At 34.9% G+C, this 17933-nt stretch overlaps 2 protein-coding genes across 2 annotated transcripts in view; both read left to right on the top strand.

Moving 5' to 3' along the window:
* NAALADL2 (N-acetylated alpha-linked acidic dipeptidase like 2) overlaps positions 1–17933 on the top strand; it is a 1358868-nt gene that overhangs the window by 163248 nt on the left and 1177687 nt on the right. Inside the window, exon 5 of the mRNA XM_032340827.1 lies at positions 15094–15172. The gene's annotated coding sequence lies outside the window, so the exon portion shown is untranslated. The remainder of the gene's footprint in view (positions 1–15093; positions 15173–17933) is intronic.
* The window catches only part of LOC116590694 (purine nucleoside phosphorylase-like), a 53189-nt gene continuing 40714 nt past the window's right edge, over positions 5459–17933 (top strand). Inside the window, 1 exon segment of the mRNA XM_032342862.1 lies at positions 5459–5527. Within this exon segment, the coding sequence (XP_032198753.1) occupies positions 5459–5527 (69 nt within the window).

Here is a 17933-nt window from a genome sequence, read left to right as displayed (position 1 = left end):
AAACATTCGATTAACTTTAAGAAATAAAAGTGTAAACACAATTGTTGATAAATTCACAATTAGTTTTCCAGCATTTAGGGACAACAAACCATATTTCTTTTATTTTTAATTGGAGCAAAATAATATAGCTAATAAGATATCTACTCTATTTTGTATACAGGAATTTAACATAAATATAAAATGTTTTTCTCCCATTCTGTGGTCTGGCATTATAAAGGTTTTCCAACATTAAGCTTACTTTATTAATATTGAATCTCAGGCTAATGAAAATAGTTAATAAGGAGGAAATAACATGTTTAAAAGATGAATAGTTTTCAACTTCCTCTACAAAGATTTATTTCCAGAATTGTCTTTTTATACTGTACATGCTTTTCTTAAGGCATTTTGGCCTTGGCCTTGACAGTCATTAGATTTAATTTGAAAGGTGGTAGATTTCATCTATTCCAATTTACTGATAAAAACATCTATCTTGCAATGGTTAATTATAAATACATGAGTTTTTTATAGAGTAACCCCTTAATTAGTGCTACTGACCATATTATTATTCCCTGATATTAAAACAGTATGGTAGCTTTATCAAAATAGCAAGGGATTTTATTGTAGCTAAGACTTGTGGAATAATAAACACAGTCACAAGTCAGCCTTCTGAATTGTATCTGATACGTACTTAGAGTACCATTGGCTAATTAGCTGTTCAAAGTGCATGTGTAACGTTAACTAAGGCATTGCAAGCTTTTGGACACAGACGTTTTTCACTATTAGTGTTCTTATCACTGTTACTCTCTTATAATTTTTTGCTTCATGGGTTTAGGAGATGTTACAGGGGAATTTAAGAATACTTTCTCTCTCCAAAAGAATAACTTCCTGTTTTTGACTTAATTGCCTTTCATTTGTGTGCCACGTAGGTATGTTTTTGAAAAACATAAAAAAATAGCAAATTAGCTGTTAACTTAGGAGTCACATTTCACCGGAGGACCTGGTACCTAAGAAAGAAATATAAATTCCTCTTTCAGTTCACCGACTTTCCCTACATCTGAAATATATAAGGTACTTAAGCTTCGGCTGGTAGTTCATTTCAGTTCTATATGCATTTACTGACAAACTTTTATGAACCAGAATCTTTGTTAGGCTCTTCAATCAGAAAAATAAATAAGACATGTGAAGCATTCCGTTCATTGGGAGACGACAGATCAATAACCACATAACAATATGGTGTGGTGCTATGGTAGGAATATATATGTAAGCCTATACTCAGCCTACATAGGCCATGTGATCTTTTTGAAGTTTTGCTAACATTCCATAGATCAGGAGTTAGTAAATGTTTTCCATGGAGAGCCAGATGGTAAATATTCACAACCTTATTCGACATATGATCTCTATCACAACTATTCAACATTCCCATTCCCATTCAGCTCAAGTATGGACATCCACAATAGGAAGGAATTAGCCACCTCTAAACCACTAGCATGAGCAATCATGCTACCATAGTACCTGCTGCTAGATTACTACCCATTTACTCTTCACATCACGCACACTTTATTCTTTCTCTACTTCATTTCTTTTTCCTTCCTTATGCTTTGTTGAATCCATTATCATAATCAGACATGCTTATAACACTGAAAACATGGAGATTTCAGTCCCTTATTTCATGATAAGACCTATTGATAATAGTAGCTAGCATTTAAAAACTTTTTTAAATTCAAACCATGCTCAATTACAAGTCATTTAGTCCTCAAAACTACCCTATGAGATAGATATCATTTTCATTTTACATGAAAGTAGGCCTTAGAGAGGAGAAGTGATTTGCTCAAGATTATGCAGCTGGCCAAAGACAGAAAACTATATGCTAATTGTACTGTACCGTCCATGAACTTTAAAATACCATAGCATGCACAGAAAACTCGAGTTCCATCTACGGGATCAATAGCCAGGGTGGCCATTTAACATACTCCCTGGTTTGTCTGGAACAGAGAGATTTCTCCAGACAGGAGACGTTCAGTGCTAAAACCAGGGAGGTTCTGGGCCAATAGACTTGGCATCTTCATTGCAATGCTTTTTACACTTGAATGTGCATTGGAATTAATTGGAGATCTTGTTAACCAGCTTCTGATTTAGATTCTGTGAGTAGGTCTGGGGATGGCCTGAAGATCTATTTTTCCAGCCAGCTCTCAGAAGATGTGGATACTGCTCATCTGTTTCTACTCTGAATAACAAGCATCCTTGTCCATTCTCAGGGGTCATCCTCATCAGTCAGAATCTGAACGTTAACAGATACCCCAAGTGGTTCACATACTCAAGTTTGAAGAGCTCTGTTCTAGTCCAATCTGATCATTGGGAGGTAATCTTTACCTCTGCATATTTTTCCTGCTTTCAGTGAACCTTTCTGAATACCAGCAAACCATGTGACACTTTCACCAGTCTGCCTCTTTCACCTTTGTGGAAGTTCAGACATCTCTTTCTTGCACATTTACCTATTGGCTCATTCCTTTTTCCCCCTAGTACCCTGTAACTTTCTTGAACCCAGTTATTTAAGCTCTGTGCTGGATGTTTGTTTCTGTTTCTATTATTCTATGAAAGAAAATTAGTCTACTTGAAGAAAACAGATGGTCAGCAATAGAGGGGGGCCTTAAAATCATTTACTTTTGACTGTAAACCTGTCCATCAGAATAAAGTTTATAACATCATGACAACAGTAAATTACTGTCTCAGAATTGTTCCCTTATGGCACCCTAAAAAAAAATTTAAATGAAATGTATCTGTACTCAGTGCTCCCTCATATCAAGACATTACTTTTATGTAATGAAAAGGTTATAGGATTGTATTTTTAGTTATTGTTTCTGTTTTTATATTGTAGGCATTTTCTAAGTTACTTACCTTTGATCATTGAATATCCATAATGACTCTGTGAGGTGGATACTCTTATTATCCCCATTTATCAGGTGGAGCAACTGAGCAGAAAAGCACTAATAATTGTCCCAGATCAAAGAGTATTAAGTTGCCAAATCAGGATGACAGATCCAAGTAGTTTAGGTCAAGAGCAAATGTTCTTAACAATACTACATGTTGACTTTATTTTAGCCCAATGTTTATTTATTTCCTTCATAGCATTGACCATAGTTAATATCTACTTTTATTTCACTTTTAATCTTCGTTCTCAAGAATTTAACCTCTTTTTGAAAAGGGATTATATTTTTCTGGTTCCCTACTATAAGTTCCTGGCACATACTAGTCTCTCAATAATCTATATTAAATGAGTGACTAAACAAGAAAATTTTGTGTGGTATGTGGTCTATATACATTCAGAGTATAATAGACCAGAGAAGTAGGAAGAATAAATCAGCCTGGGCAGTTGGATTATCCTAAAATACTCTTGCTTAATAAATGTTGGAACTTTGGATGCTGGGTTGATACCTTCATAGCATCTATGATTCAAACTTTTATCTGAAACTATTAAAAGTCTCCATTTTAATAGTTGGAAAGGGCTTTTCAAGAAGCCATATATATTTTTTAAATTGATACTTATTTGTACTTATATATAATTTAATGTGTATATTTTAGTTTAGCTTTAAGAATCAAAATAGTAATTATTAATTAGTTTTAAATAAGTATTTGGGCTTATTTGGAAATAATATTGTTGGCCATAAAGATCTTCAGAACATTTTTAAAAAATCATGCTTTCTAAGTTAATTTGTAAGATGTTATAACAGCATTTGACTCAAAGCAGTCAACTGACTTTGTGACACAGCTTGAAATACCTACTGTGGTTATGATGTGCAGGATAATAACCTTAAAAACTTCCACTGCTCTGAAACTAAATCCTGTGCTTCTAGCTTAGTGGGCTCTCTGCTCGTTATCACCTCTTTTCTTCGTTCATTATTGTTCCTACCTGGAATGCCTTTCCTTTAATTGGGCCTCGTTGAGACCTTGAAGCTTGTTAAGGCTTACCCAGAATCCCCCAGTGCTTACCCAGAATCCCGCAGTGCTATGGAGCTTTATCAAGAGGATGCCACACACACTGGTACTTGTTTTTTCTGAACTCTGGTGCTTTTACCTTTGCCACAACCCATGATGCCTCGGTTTGGTGGTATTTCCCTATTCATGTTCCCTTTTTATTTGTTTTGAGTAATTTAGTCTCCATAACTAGGTCATACTTTGTAGAATGCAAGGATTGTGTCTTATACATCCCCGAGTTTTACCAAAACCAGAGCTGGACACACATCATCGGAGGTGCAGGAAATAGTCATTGAATTTTTCATTGGATTAGAATGATATCTAAAGTCATATGTGTCTTTTTTGTTGGTGTTCTGTGGAATGTTGTTTATCTAAAGACTCATGCTTTCTAAATCTGTTTCTAAACCCTAATATAGGGGGTGGAAGTCCTTTTTTTATTTTATTTTTTTTCCTTCAAAGAACATAGTTCTTTGTGATTGGGAGTCTGAGGTAGAAGAAAAGCACAGAGAAAAACTATTTCATCTTTCTGATAAGTGTACAAGGCCCTTGGAGCTTTTAACAGCCACCTCTAAATCAACTGAACAGATATTTTACTAAAAGATAGGATGTAGTTTCTGAAATACTCAAAAGTTCCTTGTTAAATTATTACTGTTTACATTTTACATTCAACAAAGCCCAAAACATATATGGAAATGTTTTTATTAAGTCTTTTCTTTTGGATGCTCTGAGTACATGACTTAGACGTTCTTATGTGTGCATAGCTTTGTAAGTATGACTATCCCCCTTTCTTATAGGTATTTAAAAAAATTTTTGGCACAACTTCGTGTTTGTGAAACTTTTGTTTAACCACAGTTATTGGAAAGATGATTAACTTTATACTTAGCCCATTAGATTCTAAAGGTAAGTAATCTGTGAATGCAAATGAAGCATTCTGGGATGCCTGTTCACTTCCTCAAGTCTCACACATGCCTAGTTAATGTCTTTTATAGGGTGAAAAATGTTACTTTAGGGCCAGAGAGAGACAGTAATGTCTGTGTAACCTGTTGTACTGCTAGTAAATTTTGGATTAATTTACTAGTAAATAAGAAAATCCTGAGAGTCTAGGATTAAGTAGGTTGTTTTAGGTCAAAATAAGTGAGAAAAGTGAAGTTCCAAAAAAATATTTGCCCTCTAGGCTTCAAGAGAACATGTGAGGCTAACCCAATGGTAGAAAAATCTTGGGAAGAAAAAAGAGGCACATAAACTGTCTTCAGGCAACTGAAAAGAGTTAAGGAGATGGTGAAAGAGGTATCAAGTGAATACCCTGGTCTATTTCTTGATGGGGCCAAGAAATAGTATCCAGCTGATGATCATGAAGTCTCATTCTGGGATAGATTTAGGTCTGGGATGAGATTTGAGGAACAAGCCCCAAAGAGATTCGGGATGAGATTTGAGGAACAAGCCCCAAAGAGATTCGGATCATCAGGTAAGCCTGAGAAGCACTGATTTTTCTCATACTTCACGAGGCATGGCCCCAGGCCAATTCTGGAACCAAGAATTCAGGCAGAAGTTTCTTAGACTGACTAAAGAAAATCAGGTAAGTTGGCAGTCTCCCAGTGACCCAGTCAAAACCAGACCCTGTGGTGGTGGTATCTTTGTGTTCCATTTTGAGGAGTTAGGGGTTTATGCTGTAGGGGAAAAAAAGCTCTAATCTAGCTAGGCTGGAGTGTTCAGTTACCCAACCTGCTAGTATTCCATATAGTTCCATACCTGGTCAAACCATCGATACTTAGTCATTAGAAAATTTTACTTTTTTATTGAATAAACTGAGTTGTCTCAGATCATTTAAAACTCACGTAAAGAAAAGGGTTTTTAGAAGGATAAATCGTGTATGTATATTTTATCCTTAAATATAAGTATTTTGTGAAAAAAAGTTAAGCCCCAATTTAGCAAAACCCACAGTATCTCTGAGGCATTCCTGTAACAGGGTCAGTTGTTTTTTATCTTCTTAATTTTGGGTTCTGGAAAGTTCAGGATGCCATGATCTAAATGTAGCTCGTTTCTGAGTTTGTTTGTCAAATGCTGGACCCAAGTTTGAGCAAACTCTAGTTTTTCCTGGGACACTGTATCCCTTTTATGGTTAGAAGTTTTAACAGGTGGATATGATTTTCTTGCAGAGGGGCCTGAATTTAAATCAACTTTTTAAAATTTGTGAGAAATAGGACTTTGGCTTCCAAAATAAAGGCCAAGAGACATTGGCTGGCCTTTCCCACAAGGATGGTAAAGAATGTGCTACATACCTTAATTCAGTGAGAAATTGTTTTTAGTGGGACTAGTGCAGGGTATAATGAGGCCTTGAACCTGAAATCTTGTTTTACGCTTATGCCTTACTGCTGATCCAAGAGGGACAGACGGTTCATCTCTAGAATGTCAGGTGGAGCAAGTGAAAGATGTTGGAGGCTCATTTGATTCACCTGGTTGGCTATTTGGGGAAAAATAAATTCTGGCATGATATTTCTCTAAGAACTCTCCACCCAGAGAGCAAGTAGGGGTAGAGGAACTAAGGAGAACCATAAACATACTCTGAGACAGGCTATTTGTAACGGTGGGGTTGAGCACCAGGAATGTAGCTCCTCAATAACATTTCTAATCTAAAGAGTTGTTGCTCCAAGCCAGTTAAGAGTAAAGACTGGGGGAAAAGTCCCTGTAGTTAAAGTCCAATAATTGAGAATTAGGAAGGAATTGGAAAGCTGGTTAGAGGTCTAAATGCACAGGTGCCTTCAAGTTTGTAATAGCTTCTTCCAATGTCCTGGCGTTTTGTAGTAATGACAAAGAACAGGAGGAGTTCGGCTGAGGGGCTTCCATTTTTGGAGTTGGGTTTAAAAATTTTAGTTAAATTTTCTGGGCGAGGGTAAGTGGATCTGCTGAACTAAAGCTAAGGTAGACCTAGTTTCTGATTCCCTATAATAGCCACTGGAATTCAAAATTGGTTTTGGTTAAATTGGTCCAGTTAGTTAAAAATGTTCATTCACATTTGATTTTAAATAAAACTAGCTGGGATTTCAGAAGGGATGACCTGCCTGAGTGAATTTAGCAGTTTGAGATCCCAATGTGGGAGAGCTCCCCTGTTCAGGGCTTCCTGACTGCATTTTAATGAGGTTTCCTTCATTTTCATATGCTAACTTCTTTCTTGCCTGGGCTAGTTTTGTTGCATATATTCCTGTGTGAAGGGCTCTTGCTACCCAAACATCCTAAAGGTATTATTTAGCCTCAGAAAATTAAACATCTCTTTCTCATATACCCCAAAACCCATTTTATAAAAATAAAGATATTTTTGTGACTTAAAGATAGTATTTAAGTTTCTAATTATAGGGGTTTCCACTTGTTATAAATTTGAGGTTTACAGCTGAGCTGTATACATGCCAGTTGTAATAATTAGTTATTAATAACTGGTTGCAATTAGATGAATGTTTTGTATTACTGATGTTTTTATTTGCCATATTCTATACAAAGACAAATTTCTATATCTTGTTCTCAATAAGGATGAAGGGAAAATAGACCTTCATGAAAAAAAAAAATAGATTACATCTGAAGGGTAAAAGGGAGAAGGAGGAAAGTTGTAGAAATCAGGACAAAGTAGTGGGTTAAAAGGAACAAGTCCTACTTGGTTAAAATTAAGTAAAGCCTTGTTTGTGTTCTTCAACATCCTCTGTATTGAAGTGGAAGCAGTTTTAAGTGTATAATCCATTTGAGTTTGCAGTTTACTCTTATGCATTGCAAATAAGTCCATATTTAAAATGTAAAAATATTTCTATTGCATTCAACTTAATAATTAAGTACTTGTAGAAAGACAGTGTACTACAGTCAGTGTGAACAGGTGAAGTCCAAATAGTTATTTATTCAAATCTCATGGGCTCGTAGGCTGTATCTTGATGAATATACCATCCTTGTAGCTCTGGCCCATTGTCCTGTCAGTGTCCCAGTGTAAGTAATTAGATTCATGCTATTAACATGCCTTTTTTTTTTTTTTAAGTATATGAAGCAATTTAATTTTTTAATTAATATATTTGATGGGCTTTGCAATCCTTTTCTGGGAACCTTCTTTCTTGGTATTACTTTATCCAGAAAGTGTAAGAGTACTTAGAAGATTTTTGGGGAGGTAATGAGTTTGGGCAAAGGTATACAAGTTTTTCTTTTTTGTTGTTGTTGTTGTTTGTTTTGTTTTGCTTTGTTTTTTGGCTTGTTTTCTATTCTACTTTAAGAATAAAGTATTTATATTGCTTAAAACTCAAATAATACAAGGTGGTATGGAATAAAATATCTGGTCATCACTTATCCATCCAGTCCTTCTAACACTGCCATGGTTACATTTTTACTTGATTTACACCCCCCATTTCTTTATGCAAATGCATGCAAAAACAAATGTATATTCTTAATCCACCCTGTAATATATAAAAGGTAGGATAACTAGAGATTATTCTGGTTTATATTTAACAGTAAATTTTAATTTTTGTATTGCTAAAAACGAAGCATATTCTTTCCTATTTTTAAATTGAGGTGTAACTGACCTATAAGATGATATTAGCTTCAAGTGTACAAAATGGTAATTTGATATTTGTATATATTGTGAAATGATCCATACTATGTCTAGTTAGTAGCTGTCACCAGACATAGTTATACTTTTTTCTTGTGATAAGTACTTTTAAGATTTACTCTTAGATTTACTCTTAGCAATTTACTCTTAAAAATTTTTGAATATTCAGTAGAGTATTATAGCTGCCATATTATAAATTACATAACAATGACTTCTAACTGGAAGTTCATACTTTTGGACTCCCTTCACCCATTTCATCTACTTCGTACACTTTGCATTTGGCCACTACCAACTGTTTAGTATCTGTGCTTAAGATTGCACATATAAATGAAATCATAGGATACATGTCTCAGACTTATTTCATTTATGATAATACCCTCAGGGTCCATCCATGTTGTTGCAAATGGCACAATTTCATACTTTATGAATGAATAATATTCCATTATGTAATATACCACTTTTCTCCATTCATCCTTGAAGAGACACTTATATTGTTTTCATACCTTGGCTATTTTAAATAATGCTGTAGAAAACATGGGGATGAATGTATCTTTGAGTTAGTATTTTTATTTTATTTAGATAAATATCCAGAAGTGAGATTGATGAATCATATAGTAGTTATATTTTTAATTTTTTTGAGGAATCTCCATACTGTTTTCCGCAGTGGCTGCAACAGTTTACATTCCCACAGTGTTATAAGAGTTCCTTTTTCTCCACATCCTCACCAACACTTGTTATTTTTGATAATAGCCAGTCTTGACAGTTATGAAGTAATAGCTATTTGTGGTTTGATTTGTTTCCTTAATGATTAGTGACATTGAGCACCTTTTAATGTAACTGTTGGCCATCTGTGTTATCTTTGGAAAAATGTGTGTTCAGATCCTCTGCATGCTTTTAAAGTATAGTCCCCATGCTATACTTTTCATTTCTATGCCCATTTTTTAATTGGAAATATTTTTTTTTCCTGTTGAGTTGTATGGGTTCTTTATATATTTTGGATGCTAACTCTTATCAGATATGACTAGCAAATTTTTTCTTCCATTCAGTAGGTTGCCTTTCATTTTGCTGGTGGCTTTTTCTTTTTCCTTCCCATTTGCCAAAGCTTTTTGGTTTGATGTAGTCCTTCTTGTATTTTGCTTTTGTTGCCTTGGCTTTTGGTGTCAAATTCTGCCCCCCCCCAAAAAAAAACTCATTGCCAAGACCAATATCAAGGAGTGTACTATCTGTTTTCTTCTAGTTTTCTAGCTTCTCTTAATGGTTTTCTGAAACTATAAATTTTTAATTTTTGGTTAACTTTTATTTATGGTTTAAGACTGCAGTCCAGTTTCATTTTTTTGCAGGTGACTATGCAGTTTTCCCAGAACCATTTATTGAAGAGACTGTCCTCCCCCCCATTCTATGTTTTTAGCTCCCTTGTCATAAATTGACCATATATGCATAGGTTTATTTTGGGGATGTTTGTTCCATTGATCTGTGTCTGTTTTTTATGCCAGTAACATGCTATTTTGATTACTAATAGCTTTGTAATGTAGCTTAAAATCAGGGAGAATGATGTCTCCAGCTATATTCTTTCTAAAGATTGCTTTGACTATTTTCAGTCTTTGTGGTTACATGCAAATTTTAGAATTTTCTGTGAACTGCCATTGGAATTTTGACATGGATTACATTGAACCTATAAATTTCTTTGGGTAGGGTATATGGACATTTTAACAATATTATAATTTATGAGCATGCTATATATTTCCATTTATTTGTCCTCAATTTTATTAGTGTCTTACAACTTTCAGAGTCTTTCATATCTTAGGTTAAATTCATTCCTAGGTATGTGAGGCAATTATAAATGAGATTGTTTTCTTAACTATCAGAGAAATTGTTAATATATAAAAACACAACAGATTTCTGTATTTTTATAACCTGCAACTTCATAGAATTCAGTAATTGTAACACTTCTTGAGAATCTTTAGAGTTTTCTATATAAAATGTTCTATCTGCAAAGAGTGACAGTTTTATTACTTACACATTTGGATGCTTTCTATTTCTTCTTCCTAATTGCTTGGCTAGGACTTCCGAAACTGTGTTTGATAAACGTGGCAAGAATGGGCATCCTTAGGGGAAAGGCAGAAATCTTATTTCAGAGCAGTATAACAGTCTAATATATGAATATCTATCTAGAATCTAGATAGATCTAGAATCTAGATAGATAGATATATCTAGAATCTAGATAGATATAGATATATATATATGCACACACATACATATATAAATTTCATGCTGTTCTAAAGAGCGTTGTGCTTTATAACTCAAAAATGTCTTCAAGATTCCTTGTGAAAAAAATACCAGGAACAGGGTGCCTGGCTGGCTCATTCTTAGAGCATGAGACTCTTGATCTCAGGGTTGTGAGTTCAAGCCCCCAATGGGCATGGAGCCTACTTAAATGAATAAATGAATAAATACATACTCTTGTTTAAGAAAATACAAGGGACAGAATAGTCTCTAGGATGCTACCTTCCATGTATAGTGGGTGAGATAAGAATATAACTTGAATATATATGGATATATAATTAAATTGATCAGTACCTATTACTAGACATTTGCATTGTTTCCCATCTTTTGCTGTTAGCTTTGCAGTTTATCGTTTAGCATGTTGAGTATATCAATGAGAAATTCTCAGAGGTAGGATTGTTGGCTCAAAGGATGCTCAAGTTTTTATAGCAGTTGCTATACTGTCTTGTTGTGGTTATACCAGTTTTCACAGTTTTAAGCAATGCATGAGTCTTTGTTTTCTCATAGTTGCAAACCATTATAGTGTATTATTAAACTTTATATTTGAGTTAGTGTAACAATATAAGTATAGAATTCAACTTCATTCTCTAAAGTTGAACACATTTTCATATATTACCTTGTTATGTTAGAGACCTGTTTTACCTTCAGATCCTGTGGTATATAATTTTATGGATATTTCGTATAGTGTCATCCCTGCTGACAATTGAATAGACATCTCAGTAATATAAATGTATCTTTCCTAAGGACTTTCAAGTGGACAATTTTCAATATACATTCTCAATTCTGGATCTTCCAACTTCTCGCTTTTATGTTGCAGGTCATTGGGCCCCACATCTTTATGTTCTACACTTAGTTTTCCCCAAATAAGGGACAATAGACTTCTGCTTTCTAAATTAAAATAAGCTAATGGATTTTTTAAAATTTTTCTATTCCTTATTGTTTTCTGGGAACAAATTTTGTTTAAGGTATTGACAAAAAAGGGAATACTTAACTCTTGCTCCTTACTATCAATGCTTTCATTTGCAGACATATTCCATATTCTTTAGATTTGAAATACATTAGCTTTTGTTTTTATTTTTTTGCTTAATACACAATAAAATTATGTTTTGACTTTTCTTGTGAATTTCCAAGATCTGTTTGATCTGTTAGTCAACCAAATCAAGAAAATGGCAGTGAAACAATATTTTTTTCAGTTTTGAGTGACCATACATATTAGTCTGATTCTTTTCAATACATAATTTTACTTCAGAAAAATTACTTTCTTAACATCTATACCTATATCTCACCAGCTTTTAGCCCTTCTTTCTAAAATGTACTTAAATTCTGAGCATTTTCTGTAAAATACTGTGCCAGGTAGTCATTAAAGAGTCAGTGTCCCTCCATGGAGGAGTTGATTATCTGTGGATAGAGAAGTATGTAAACTAGGTTCTTAGAGAAGGTTCACTGAACAAGAGCTTGTGAGTTGACTTTCGAAGGATATCTGGAGATTTCCCAGACACAGAGTTGGGTGGAAATATTGGATGTAAAAAAGGTAGAGAAATGAAGATATATATCTTTCTTGGCCCAGAAGTCACTTGACTTCACAGATCATGGGGTACTGGAACCTGGACAGATGGAGATGTAAATGTCATGTTAAAGCTTCAGAGGGTTCCTGATGGATTGCAAACAGATGAGTGCCACAATCAGACTGGCATTTACAGACAAAAAAGATGGATGAATGGGAAGATGGCAAAACTGAAATAGAGATCTATAAGGAGACAGAGTTAAGGCAAGAAATGGAGATTTGAAAAAGTGATATCAGACCTGGAACACAAGAGATACACTTAACAGGTAAAACTAGCATGAATTGTTCACTGAATGTAGGGATGAGAGAGAGTGGGTGGAAAATAGAATTATTCCAAACTCTGGTTTAAGTTACCATTATGTCAATTAGCTGAGAAAGGGAAGATGCAAAAATAGATTTGAGGATAAGATGATGGGTTTGACTTTTGAGGTGACAAAATGGAAATAGCAAGTAGTTGATAACATTTGTTTTGTATTTAGCTTGAAGGGAATGGAATACGGATTTAGATTTGGGAGTCATAAATATATATGGATGATAGTTGAAGAAACAGATTATCCAGGAAGCATGAGGTTAGATTCCTGCATTCCACCACACCAACTTTAAAGGGATGATTAGTTCAGCTTTTGAAAAGCAATGAACTTTCTCAGGAAGCTAACTGTGAGGGGGTTGGGAAAAAAATAAAAATAGAATGGTTTCGTGGAAGCCAAATATCAGAATATTTTTAGAAATAGTTGTCAAATGGAGAAATCAAGTAGGATTTGGTTATTACACAAGTCTTAGAGTTTATCTTTTATCTCTGATACCAGGGACCTAAACTTGAAATAATGTGTTCTGTCTTAGTTGTTCATAGTCAAGTGGGGAGAGAAGTGCAGATGGCTCAGTAACATTTTAATGAGGGGAAAGAATATAGAAACTAAAAATCTGTGTGGGGCTAGGGAAGACTCTAGAAGGAAGATCTAGTTGAAGATAAAATTAGAAAGATGAATAGTTTTCTAGTAGCTGAGCAGATGGAATAATATGTACAAAATCATGCATGCAACAGGACATCTCAAAAAACAAATACCCTGCAAGTAAATTAGCAGCAGAACACATATTCTGAGTGTGAAGGAGAATTGGAAAGGGGAAAGGTCAGAGAATTGTTGCATAGGATAATATGTCTGTTCTTGTCATCAGTAAGGAACTTTGAAAAATTCTGAACACTAATATGTTACAATTAATACTATCCATTACAGACACCTTAACTCTTTCTAAGTACATGAGATGGCATTTTCTAATCCTTCGTGGTTGGGTGGAGCCAAGTGACTATTTCTGGCCAATGAGTTGTGATTGTCATCTCTGAATTTGAGCCTTAAATGCTTTGCAGAACTCGCTGGCACTCTGTTTACTCTGCCACAGTGATAGGCAATAGCATCATGGATTCCTCATTGCTTGGTTGTAACTATAATGAGTAGAGCCTCCTGCCAGTGATCCACACTGGACACATGTGGGAGCTGCAAATCTTCACCACGTACAGCCATATGGAAGTTTTTCCCACCCCCAACATAGTTAAGTCTGTGACTGAGGGGGATGGATAATAGAGATAGTAAGAAGGTAAAATCAACAGGATATTGTGACTGACTTAAATACTAAGTAAGAGAAAGAGAAATTCAGGCTTAAGAGATATAAAAAAGATTACCCATTGGATTTAGTTGTTAGGTTGTTCTTTGTGATCTTCCAGAGTTAATTTGGTAGGACGATGATGAAGAAAAGTATCTCCATGGACTGTAGAATAAATGGGATTTCAACTAGTGTTGAAATCAGTAGCATTAACAAGTAGACTAGCTGACTGAATATCCAAACCTGTAAAATGTAATATTTGCTTTATTTTAAAAAAACATTTTTTTTAAGGGTTTTATTTGAGAGAGTGAGCAAGAGAACATGAGCTGGCATAGGGAGAGGGAGAAACAGGCTCCCTACTGAGCAGGGAGTCCAAAGCAGAACTCTATCCCAGGACGTTGGGATCATGAACTGAGCCAAAGGCAGACCCAGCAACCCAGGCACCCGTAACATATTTGCTTTTATTTTAAGAATTCTACAAGCTATGTTACCAGAAAGTGAACTTAATGTAAAAACAACGAACAAACTGTGGGTACATTTAGTAGTCAGAATATACAAAAAGCCTTGAGAAAGGAAAGGATCTCACTGGTAAATAGGGACTACACCCATTTCTGTTTTCCTTTACAAATTTTTTCTTTATATGACACATGAAGAAATGTATCATTTCTAAGCCTTCAGTTCTTATTTGATTGCTTTTCAAAATATTTAGTTTTCTAAATTTGATACTTAAGGAATGAAGCAGGCAACATCTATGTTCCATTTTTAGCTAACAATGCAAATGCAATAATTCAGATTTCAAGATGGACACATTGTCCATTGTAGTTTTGCAAAGGCAAGGTAAGCCATATTTACGTCTTTATGACTGTCACCTGTAAATGAAGCATAAGGACTTCATATAAGGTTATTAAATAGCAAGCAGCTGCGCTAACATTAATGCAAAATGATGGCAAAGTCTGACGTAAATCTACAACATAACTGCTGCCAATTATATCATTCTGAATTATATATAACTCTCAAACTGTACCTGTGTAGTTTTAAACATGCTGCTCCATGAATCATTTGTTCTATTAAGTTATTTTAATCTTGAATAATCAGCAAAGTACCATGCCATTCTCTTTTTTTACAGTGTCTATGGAGTCTTAAAGATTCTGGAAAGCAATTAACACTTACAAGGAAGAAGCAAGATATTTCAGATAACCAAAAAAGTAACATGGGATGGTTCAATGTGGCTTATGAAATATATAGTGACAGTTGTCAAAATAGCTATCGTGGAATTGTATTAATATAGACTCTGTTCAAGGGTAAGCATTTACAGTAAGTGTTTTATTACAGCAAACACTGCACTATACTCCTTAGGGTCAAATCAGCAGGCATTTAATTTCAGCAATTGCCATAATAGAGGCATTATGATAATGTCTCAGCCTCTTGAGTACACATCGAGGTTGGATTCTATTATATTTTTCCTTTGCTTTTAAAGCTTTTGTCTATAATCCACACCTTACTTGTAAAAGCAAGGATTTATATCCTTTTATTTGAATATTTCAAACTTTGTTTCAAAGGTTGAAATGGACATAGTCTAAGAGAAAAATAATGGGCTATTACAGAAAGGGAAATCATTTTCCACAAGTTTTAGATCTTTGGGCACAAGGGACTCATCACAAGGACCACATGTATTTTTTTTTTTCTGAGTCCCACCTTCAAAATTAATGAACAGCAAAATGTTTTATATTTCCCCTAGGTGAGCTTAAACTCAGTTATTCTGTCACACTACTATTCATTGATTTATCATTCTTTTAAAAAGATCTTAATAAGGAGATCGTCTTTTATCAAGTTAATAGGCATAATTATTGTCAGCAGGATGCTTATAGTCTAAGGTAAAAAGTAAATTCTTAAGAATTTGTTATTGTAGTCTCATGTGTAGCATTTTTTCTTTTATCGCTGTTGCCCTACTATCCTTTTCAGTTGTAGCTGATGCACAAGTTACCATATCTAGCTGTTCTAAATCTTTTATTTTTTGAAGTTATAGCAAGAGAAATGCCAAACTCATAAATTTTACTTATCCAAAATAATATTTTGATTCCATTTATTGTGAATTTATAGTATCAGGCTTAGTCAGTAGATGCCTTATGGGCTTGACTTCTAGCTTGCATTTATTTAGTTCACATTTTAAGAGTAATTGGACTCATGCATAAAGCAGTTGACCTGTGTTCTTAAGTTACTTGTTTTTCACAGGCTAAAACTTTTTTTAAGATTTATTTATTTGTGGGGGGAGAGCATGAACTGCTTATATATAAACATATATATTTATGTTGGGATGAGAATCTTAAGCAGACTCAGTGCTGAGCATGGAACCAGACATGGGGCTGGATTTTACAACCCTGAGATCATGACCTGATCCAAACCAAGAGCCGGACATCTGACTATGCCACCCAGGTGCCCCTAAAGGCTGGAACTTTAAAAGTTTAGAGATGTTTAAAAGGAATATTGATTCTATTTTATCAGATCACTCTTTCAGGAAAACACCATCAGAGTGTTTAAATATTTTCCTTCAATTAAGTATTTAGGATTGCCTTAAGCAAGTATTTAGGAGGTGGGAGTCATGGTTTAAGAAAATGTGTGATAAAGCCATTAATAAAAAATCAGTCTTAGATATCCATAATATTTTTTATTATACTTTAGAAGAGAATGATTGAACAGGGTAACTGAATAACTATTCATATTGCCTAAGCTTCCTGAAGACTAACCATAAAATCCATCGACAATTTCTTAGTGTGGCCCATGAATTTGAGTTGTTTCCCTGACATCCTAGTTTCTAGTTAGTCTTAAAAGATATGCCATCCTGGATACCTGGGTGACTCAGTTGGTTGAGCGACTGCCTTCAGCTTGGGTCATGGTCCTGGAGTCCCAGGATCAAGTTCCGCATTGGGCTCCCTGCTCTGCAGGGAGTCTGCTTCTTCCTCTGATCCTCCCACTTCTCATGCTTGTTCTCTCTCACGCTCGCTCTCTCTCAAATAAATCTTAAAAAAAAAAAAAATTAAAAAAAAAAAGAAGATATGCCATCGAAAATCACATGTTTCGGGGCGCCTGGGTGGCTCAGTGGGTTAAACCCTCTGCCTTCGGCTCAGGTCATGGTCCCAGGATCCTAGGATGGAGCCCTGCATCAGGCTCTTTGCTCAGCAGGGAGCCTGCTTCCTCCTCTCTCTCTTCCTGCTTCTCTGCCTACTTGTGATCTCTGTCTGACAAATAAATAAATAAAATCTTTAAAAAAATAAAATCACACATTTTATCTTTATTCTTTAATTCATCTGTGCCCAAAGGTAACAAGAGCTTTAAACATCTGGTATAAGCAAATTGTGAGGAAGTAGGGTAACTTTTAGAGGACCGTTACCTATGCTGAGCCCCAAATAACGCAATATCTGCAAGGCATGACATGCCCAACTATTTATGAAGGTTGTTAGACCTAGATTGAGAAAAAGATTTGAGGGGATGGGAGAAATAGTAGCTGTATCCAGGTCTGCATCTCTTGAGGTAGTCTGAATTTCACTGTAAAAACTGTACTAGTCAGTAAAATTTGGCAAGTGGAAATACTGTAATTCATCAAATATTTGAGTGTCTACTATATTTACAGGTACTGCCCTAGGTACCAGGGATACTATGATAAATATGGAAGAGAGCAAGGTCCATACTTAATGTGAATGGAAAACAAGAGGTAGCAAACAAGGAAACAAAGTGGAAAAGTAGCGATTGATGTGTAAGATATCAAAATGGGAGTGACCTGATAATCAGCAACTAGGGGCTTCTGTAGATTAAGTCTTCAAGAACAGCCTTTCTGAAGAGGTGACATTTTTGCTTATGTAATAGTTACATAAAGGATCCAGTTGTATTTTTGAAGTTTAAAGGAGTTTCCAATTAAAACCCCTCTACTATTGTCTAAATGTTTCTATTCATACGTACCTACTACCCTCC

The sequence above is a fragment of the Mustela erminea genome, chromosome 1 (assembly GCF_009829155.1).
Source record: "Mustela erminea isolate mMusErm1 chromosome 1, mMusErm1.Pri, whole genome shotgun sequence".
Taxonomy (NCBI): domain Eukaryota; kingdom Metazoa; phylum Chordata; class Mammalia; order Carnivora; family Mustelidae; genus Mustela; species Mustela erminea.
This window is presented reverse-complemented; position numbering and strand designations above follow the sequence as displayed.